Source organism: Sorghum bicolor, chromosome 2 (assembly GCF_000003195.3).
Source record: "Sorghum bicolor cultivar BTx623 chromosome 2, Sorghum_bicolor_NCBIv3, whole genome shotgun sequence".
In the NCBI taxonomy this organism is placed as follows: domain Eukaryota; kingdom Viridiplantae; phylum Streptophyta; class Magnoliopsida; order Poales; family Poaceae; genus Sorghum; species Sorghum bicolor.
Window position 1 is genome coordinate 9,667,541 of NC_012871.2, and position 8,800 is coordinate 9,676,340.

The 8,800-nt window shown below is 47.2% G+C and overlaps 2 protein-coding genes across 2 annotated transcripts; both read right to left on the reverse strand.

Moving 5' to 3' along the window:
• On the reverse strand, positions 3,905-5,127 carry LOC8054426 (horcolin). The gene is made up of 3 exons (XM_002461720.2): positions 5,114-5,127; positions 4,399-4,519; positions 3,905-4,267 (listed from the first exon to the last, which is right to left on the reverse strand). Exons 1-3 carry the CDS (start codon positions 5,125-5,127, stop codon positions 4,013-4,015), a joined length of 390 nt encoding a protein of 129 aa, XP_002461765.2. The 3' UTR covers positions 3,905-4,012.
• On the reverse strand, positions 5,140-6,718 carry LOC8081818. The gene is made up of 4 exons (XM_002461721.2): positions 6,345-6,718; positions 6,062-6,257; positions 5,729-5,926; positions 5,140-5,588 (listed from the first exon to the last, which is right to left on the reverse strand). Exons 1-4 carry the CDS (start codon positions 6,632-6,634, stop codon positions 5,334-5,336), a joined length of 939 nt encoding a protein of 312 aa, XP_002461766.1. The 5' UTR covers positions 6,635-6,718; the 3' UTR covers positions 5,140-5,333.

Below are 8,800 nucleotides of genomic sequence, written 5' to 3' on the forward strand. Positions count from 1 at the left end.
ACACAGGGCGAGGTTCTTCACCAAACTTGACCTCCGCTTCGGGTACCATCAGGTGCGGATGCACCCTGACAATGTCGCCAAGACGGCGCTCTGAACCCACCACGGCCACTTTGAATTTTTGGTCATACCATTTGGGCTCGTGAACACTCCGGCCACCTTCTAGGCGCTGATGAACGATGTCCTCCGTCCCTACCTACGGCGGTTTGTCCTGGTGTTTTTCGATGATATTCTTATTTATAGCTCGTCATGGGTGGAACCTTTGCAGCATGTCAACATCGTCCTCAACGCCTTGCGTTTCCATCACCTCCATCAGAAACGCTCTAAGTGCTTGTTTGGAGCACCGTCGGTGGCCTATCTGGGCCATGTCATCGCCGAGGGCGGTCTCGCCATGGACGCCAACAAGGTCGCCGCCGTGGCTGCGTGGCCACTTCCCCGCTCCGCTCGGGCACTCCGGGGCTTCTTGGGCCTGGCGGGCTACTACCAGAAGTTCATTCGGGACTTCGGCATAATCGCTGCCCCGCTCACGCGTCTCTTGCGGTGAGACGCGTTTGCATGGGATGACGACGCGACGACGACATTCATGCACTGAAGCGCGCCCTGATCACCGGGCCCGTATTGCAGATGCCGGACTTCGATGTGACCTTCGTGGTCGACTGCAATGTGTCGGGCGCGGGGTTCGGCGCCGTCCTTCACCAGGGCACGGGACCTCTCGCTTACTTCAGCTGCCCCTTTGCAGCGCGCCATCTCAAGCTCACTGCCTACGAACACGAGTTGATTGGGCAGTGCGCCATTGGTGTCCCTACCTCTGGGGGCGTCCCTTCCTGGTTCACACAGATCACTACAGTCTCAAATTTTTGCTTGACCAACGTTTGTCCACCGTTCCGCAGCACCAGTGGATTAGCAAGCTCTTCAGCTTCGATTTCACGGTGGAGTACCGACCGGGTCGTCTGAACACAGTGGCGGATGCGCTCTCCCGCCATGACGCCGACATTACTGCTGTTCACCCTGGGCATTCGGTACTTCGGTTTTTATAGAAATTCGGTTCCTCGAAAAATAGGTACCGATCGGTTCCTTCTAAAAATCGGTACCGAAGAAATTCGGTTTCGGTACTTTCGGTTCGGTTTCGGTATTTACCCAAAAGTACCGAATTGATCACATAAACATATAATAGTAAGTTCAAAAGCTAATTTTGACATAATTTGGAAATAATTCTTAAAGAATATTAGTGTCAAATACATACATATATAAGTCTACAAAATTATATGAGTAAAGTACCACATGTATAAAATATAATAGACTAAAATAGTGTTATTAATAATATAACTACACTCAAACTCAGCATATTTCGGTAAATTCGGTTCCCCGAGGTACAATACCGAATTTACCTCGGTAAATTCGGTTCCTGAAAATTAGGAACCAAACAAGGTACCGAAAAATTCGGTTTCGGTACTTTCGGTTCGGTTCTCGGTATTTTCGGTTCGGTTCTCGGTTCTCGGTATTTTGTGCCAAGCCTGAACCGTTGTCGATGCTCCAGAGAGTGCAGTGGCGGCCCTTTCCGGGCCGTCCTTTGCCTTCCTGGATGTTAGCCGCAGTGCCACGACGTGTGCCCCAGACATGCAGCAGCTCCGGCGTAGCCTACTGGACGACGCCCTGGCTACCTTGTGGCGCGAGGATGGGGGCCTATTGCTGCATGGACGCCACATCTTTATTCCGGACGCGGGGGACCTCCGACACCAGGCGCTTCAGCTAGCCCATGCGGTTGGCCACGAGGGTGTCCAAAAAACACTCCACCGCCTTCGCGATGACTTCTACATACCTAGTGATCGCGCTCTTGTCCAGGACTAGGTGCATGCTTGTGCCACTTGTCAGTGCAACAAGATGTAGACTTTGCAGCCGGCGGGGCTGCTCCAGCCGCTCGAGGTGCCATCCCAGGTGTGGGCTGACATCTCCATGGAATTCATTGAGGGACTGCCGAAGGTGGGCGGCAAATCGGTGATCTTGCCTGCCGTCGACCGCTTCTCAAAGTACGCACATTTCATTGCGCTAGGCCACCCCTACACGGCCACGTCCACCGCCCGCGCCTTCTTCAACAACATCGTCCAACTACATGGGTTTTCGACATCCATTGTGAGCGATCGGGATCCCATGTTTACTGGTCACGTGTGGCGGGATCTCTTTCATATGGCGGGTGTCAAGCTACAGATGAGTACCGCTTTTCACCCCCAGACGGATGGCCAGTCTGAGGTGGTGAAGAAGGTGATCATGATGTATCTTCGTTGTGTTACAGGCGACCATCCTCGCTCCTGGGTGGATTGGCTGTCATGGGCGGAGTATTGCTACAATACCTCCTTCCATACTGCCCTCCGCACAACGCCGTTCGAGGTGGTGTATGGCTGTTCTACCCTGCCGATCTTGCCGTACCGCGCGGGGACTGCTCGCACTGAGGCCGCTAATGGCCTGCTCAAGGCCCGTGATGAAATGCTCGCTGAGGTGTGCCAACGTCTTCTTCAAGCTCAACAGTTGTCCAAGAAGTACTACGACGCTGGTCACCGTGATGTGGAGTTCTAGGTCGGCGACTGGGTTTGGCTGCGCCTGTTGCACCGCACCACCCAGTCCCTGGACCCGTGTTCCAGGCATAAGCTTGGCCCTCGCTATGCTAGGCCTTTTCAGGTGTTGGAGCGCATTGGCCAGGTGGTGTACCGTCTTCAGCTGCCCGACGGCGCCCGCATCCACGACGTCTTCCATGTCGGCCTCCTCAAGCAGCACCGCGGGGGAGCCTCCGACCGCTCTGGGTGCCCTTCCGCCCTCCATGGATGGTCGGCTGCTCCCAGTCACGGCTCGTGCTCTGTGTGCTGTGCAGCGCCGTGGCGAATGGCAAGTGTTGATCCAGTGGCAGGGCCTTCCGGTGGAGGATGCTACGTGGGAGCCTCTTGACGACCTTCGCGCCTCCTTTCCTGACTTCCAGCTCGAGGACGAGTTGTTTGCGCAGGCGGGGAGAGATGTTAGGCACGGCATCCAGTATACGCGTTGTCGGCCCAATAGTGGTCAGAAGGGGGCCTACGGCAGCTAGGGGAAATTTACCCAATTATTAGCAATTTATTAGTAATTGTTCAGCATTTATTATTAGGAGGACCATATATTGTAAAAGACCCCTTTTTGGGAAATTAAGTAGAAACATATTATTGTTTCCGGCTCTTGCCCTAGCTGCGTCTTCCCCTTCACCGTGCTCCTCCTCTCTCGACCAGTGTGCCAGGGCGCCGTCGCCGAGCTGTCCACCTAGCGCCGGCCACCACCCTCTCACCCGTACAACCTGCGCAACGTGTCTGGTAGGATCCGTAATCCTATCACTCTATTAGTGGTAGGTCTTGTTAAGATTTGTTATGAATTTGATGGAGGTTATCACAGTGTAACCACTGTGGTTGCTGACTGCCCGAACACTTTTGTGACAAACTCAGACTCGGTGAGCTGGATCAGGGTGCACCAGAGGGGGAAAAGGGTTGGATTGGGTATGTATATATGTCAACATGTCAACCAATGTAGTACAATGTCATCGTACGCTAGCTTACCCTGCGAGGCACTCCATTGGGACCACTCAGGGACCAGCAAAGCGCTGTCCCATACTTTCATTTTGGTTCCAGAGAATTGCAAATGGTTTAGTTCATACTAGCTATCTGTTAGAGTCCCATTGATTCAGATGTCTGTACTTCAAATTAAAGTGACATCTTAGTCAGAATGAAACAAAAGCAACAAAAAAATTAGAAGACATCTGAGGCAGCCCATTGATTACTCAAATACCACGAGCATGAGTCGAGGTCTTTATTTCTCGAAATACAAGACAGAGGAAGCACACATCACACTGACCATTTTATTAGCAAGTAGCAACCAACTGTAGTAGAAGGGAGTAGAAGGGAAGACACACCACACTGACAATTTTAGTGACGAACTAGTAGGAAATGAAATGAAAGCAGCTGGTATCTGCAATCAAGCTGACGAAGCAGCAGCTTCTCAGAGTCTAGAGAGGCCGCACGTAGACGGCAATGGCCTCAACGAATTCCCCACCACGTGCGAAGAAGCCCACGATGCCACTGCCTGGCTGCACAGGGATGGTGAATGGAGCATCCTTCTCCTTCCCATCCCCCCAAGGCCCACAGGTCTTGTTAAGGTTTGTCACGAATTTGATGGAGGTTATCAACTTATTGGTACCGCCGTAGGGGTTGCCCACTGTCCCGGATACTTCTGTGACCACCTCAGACTCGCCAAGCGGGATCTGCGTGCACCAACACCGAGAAGGGAGAAAATGTGGATTATATTGGTCATCACTCATCATATCTAGACGTTTTCTTCGCTGCCAATCCATCGAGCAATCTACTACGTCTACAATGCACGTGGTCCACTTACCGTGTGAGGATCTCCACCGGGACCACCCCAGCGACCAGCAGAGCGCTTCTGGCCAGTGTAGTCGATGTAGGAGAATGCAATGGAGTCCACGACCCAGCCAGTGTAAAAAAAATTGAGAAGTCTGATCAGATATTGCTAAAAATATCATGTATTTTTGACCGAGGGAAGTAATATCATTTTGTTTTCAGCATTAAATGCTTTAGTTAGTTCATATTAGCGGTCAGAGTCCCCTCGTGCAAAAGCCATTGGGCAGGGGACTTTAGTCCCGATTGGTGGCTCCAACTGAGACTATACTTACCTTTAGTGTCGGAACCAAATATGGTCAGGATTAAGGCTAATCCGATGCAAACCGAATGTCCGTTCTTTGTACTAGTGAGATCTTGTTAAGATTTGTCACAAATTTGATGGAGGTAACCAGTGTCGTTGCCGACTGTCCCAGACACTTCTGTGACAAACTCAGACTCAGCGAGCTAGATCTGCATGCACCAGAGGGGCGGGAAGGGCGGTGGATTGGATATGTATATATGTCAGCATGTCAAGCAATGTATTAAAATGTCAGCATTGTCGCATACTTTCATTTTGGTTTCAGAGAATTGCAAATGCTTTAGTTTATATTAGCTGTTAAGAGTCCCATTGATTTGGATGTCTGTATTTCAAATTAAAGTGGCATCTCTGTCGGAATGAAGCAAAAGTAATACAAAAATTTAGATGACACCTGAGGCAGCCCATTGATTACTCGAATACCACGAGCATGAGTCGAGGTCTTTATTTATCGAAATTTATGACAGAGGAAGCACACATCACATTGACCACTTTATTAGCAAGTAGCAACCAACTGAAGTAGAAGGGTAGACACACCACACTGACAATTTTAGTGACAAACTAGTAGGGAATGAAATGGAAGCAGAATCTGGAACCAAGCTGCTTCTCAGAGTCTAGAGGGGGCGCACGTAAACGCCAATGGCCTCAACGAATTCCCCACCACGTGCAAAGAAGCCCATGATGCCATTGCCTGGCTGCACGGGGATGGTGAATGGAGCATCCTTCTCCTTCCCGTCCCCCCAAGGCCCATAGGTCTTGTTAAGGTTTGTCACGAATTTGATGGAGGTTATCAACTTATTGGTACCGCTGTAGGGGTTGCCCACAGTCCCGGATACTTCTGTGACCACCTCAGACTCGCCAAGCTTGATCTGCGTGCACCAACACCATACCAAGAGGGGAGAAAATGGTGGATTATATTGGTCATCACTCATCATATATAGACGTTTTCTTCTTTACGAATCTGTCGAGCAATCTACTACGTCATCTACAATGCACGTGGTCCACTTACCGTGTGAGGATCTCCACCGGGACCGCCCCAGCGACCAGCTGAGTGCTTCTGGGCAGTGTAGTCGATATAGGAGAATGCAATGGAGTCCACGACCCAGCCAGTGTAAACGGTGATGCTTTCGAGAGACCTGGGTGCTTCTATGATGTCCATTGTTGACCCTCCACTCCCACCGAACAGCCCAATTTTTGTGACTGGATACTGTGTGTATGCAATATAGGTAATATATAAAGTTGTATTATTTTCTCAGAAGCAACTAAAATAAAGCTACCGACTTGATGAACAACTACTTGTATATATAGTAACGTATAATTAATTATTGTGTGGCTACCTCACCCTTGGTTCCTTGAGCACTGGGCAGAAGGCACGGATCGTAAGCTCTATGATTTGCCCATCGGCAGCGCTTCTGTGATCAAGCAACCTCTTGGAGATGACACCGGTTGCCATAGCAAACTGACCGGTGCCCCCAACAATAGCCCACTCCCCAGTTTCAACTACTATCCCCATCACTTCAAGTGTGGACCCACTGAACCTGCAGATATATGTGAGTAAAGGTTACAACAGATTAGCCAGTAGATGGTCCCCTGTACCGGTCATTTGATGTATACAACGACGTTACCTTTCATTCACGAAGACTAGGCTGAAGGAATTGACCCAATTCCCGGCTTGGATATGAAAGCCTTGTGCACGGGCAACAAGCTCTGCGTCCGCTCCTGTCCCGTCCCACACATTCCAGTTGTTAACTACGGTGGCACCAATACCAATCTTGGTGTTGTCTATGATCCCAGCTTGGTTGGCATACGCATTGCCGGGCATGTACCTGTACAGGTACAGGCCTTGGAAGTTAAGTTCATTGTACTCAGTGAACGCGGCAGCAGGAGTAACTTGGAGGTTGGATGGGGTGGCCATGGCGCGCTCTCTCGTCTAGGAGTTGTTCTGTGCTTGCACTCAACAAGACTTGGGTCGAGGAGTTCTTGTATGTGCTGTGTGTGTGCAGAGGATGGAGGCGAGCAACCCTCTATTTATAGAACACCAGGGGCCGCCTCCATGGTCCCTCCATGCATGTCTTGTGAGTTCACACATGCCCCCATGTCTGGTGAGTTCACACATGTGCTGGCTGCAGGTGAGGTGGCCTAATTGAGAAGATGATATAGATATGTCGATGGGAGGTGAGTTATCTAGTGCTTTGAAGAAAGCCGTGGAAACCTGGATTAAGCAAGATGCAGCGCTACTACCAACGGACACTGGAATTCTTTGCATCAATATCCTGCAACAAAAGGTGCGTCCACATAAACTCAGCAAATATGAAAAATGTCATCCCTTATTAATTAAAAACGTATCCACGTCATCTCTATTTAGTAGATAAAATTCATTTTATTCGTAGGGCTCTGAAATTAAAGTTCACAATCTTCCACTTGCTAACTCCTATGATAATTTTTAATTTAATGAAAAATATTATTTTTCCTATATTTTCATAAGCACAAAAATAAAAAATTAAATTATTTTACATCTATTTCAAAGGTTGCAAATTTGCGGGTGTTACAATGCCGGATGAACAAATGACTAAATAACCAAAATAAACTTTGTAGATCATAAAAAGTTATATAATTTTCTAGTTGACAATTATTCCATATGAGTTCATCTTGTCATGCAAAACTACGTTTGAATTTTAAAAGTTTAAACTTTGAATTTTTCAAATGACCCCGGATGGAAAAACAACCTAAATAAATTAAAACTGTAGATCCCAAAAGTTATGAAACTTTGTAGTTGACAACTTTTTCATTTGAAATCATCTTGCCGTGCGAAACTACGTTTAATTTTTTCAAAATTGAAAGTCGATAGAGAAACATCGTAAATAAAAATTATAGATATCAAAAAGTATGAAACTTTACGGTTGACAACTTTTTAATTTGAATTTATTTAGGACTATAAATAATTAATTTACACTTGGTATGGTATAATATGTGGGGAACCAAAACAAAATATAAACACAAGTGATGGTGTGGTTAAACAGTTAGAGGTGAAGATGCGCGAGAGGGTTAGTGGGTTCAAATCCCGCCGACCACATAGCATGCAAACTTTACACGAAAAATGCCGTGACTTGTGACTTCGACTCCGTTGGGCAGGCGCTTGCTGGTTGGGCCTCCCTCGATTTTAATTTTTTTGGATTTATTTTATTTTATTTTGCCAAGTATCTTTTTAGCACTCAATAAAGCTTTTGCCGAGTGTCAAAGAACTCTTTACCATCAAAATCTTTGGCGCGTGCTCTTTACCGAGTGTGGCACTCAATAAAGCCTTTGCCAAATGCATTTGGGGCTTTACCGAGTGCCTCCAGCAGTCAGCAAAGCAAGCGAATCCGGTTGTGAGTATGACACTATAAGGAAAAAAGCAACTTCTAGTAGGTCGAATTTTTATTTTCTATTAAACGTATAAATTATTGGAAACCATTAATGATGAGGTTATTTTTTTTCTTTTCCAATATTTGATCGATATTTGTTCCAAAACAAGATTTTAGTGCCACCTCAGCGTGAAAGGATCACTTAAACTTTGCCGCAGAACCGCCAAATATTTTTGACTGACAATAGTTTGGAAATTCGCAGGGGCGTTCGTTTTTATCAGAGTCCGCAACAAGAGCATGGAGGAAAATGATCCCCTCCACTCCCCTTACTTTGTGATTGATGTAGATGTGCTGCCAGTAGGAGCTCCCTTCCACGCTGCAGTAGCAATGGAGTACCTGATCGAACACACAACCCCTGGCCCGCAAACTGAACTACGTACTGAACTGTGATAGATTGCTTCACTGCTTGTAGGAATTACGATAGTGAAGCTCAGGTTATACAAATAATTGTGGTTTCGCCTTTGCTCTATATTTTATACATCAATTGCCTATGGGTTCTAGTATAATTTTTCTGGTAAGGGATTTTTTCCATTGTAAACTCGACACTGGTGGTGTTCTATGTAAACAAACAACATGTTTTTTTAAAAAAAAAATATATAAATTTGATTGAAAACTTATTTGTAGTCAAAAATTTGAGAAGTCTGATCAGATATTGCTAAAAAATATCATGTATTTGT

Bases quoted from the DNA above. Each gene is read 5' to 3' on its own strand.
- LOC8054426 (XM_002461720.2), bottom strand. The intron at 4,268-4,398 runs GTAAGTGGACCA...TGGTGCACGCAG, and splicing joins CCGGTGGAGATCCTCACACG to ATCCCGCTTGGCGAGTCTGA.
- LOC8081818 (XM_002461721.2), bottom strand. From the start codon at position 6,634: ATGGCCACCCCATCCAACCTCCAAGTTACTCCTGCTGCCGCGTTCACT. The intron at 5,927-6,061 runs GTGAGGTAGCCA...GCATACACACAG, and splicing joins CAGTGCTCAAGGAACCAAGG to TATCCAGTCACAAAAATTGG. The intron at 5,589-5,728 runs GTAAGTGGACCA...TGGTGCACGCAG, and splicing joins CCGGTGGAGATCCTCACACG to ATCAAGCTTGGCGAGTCTGA.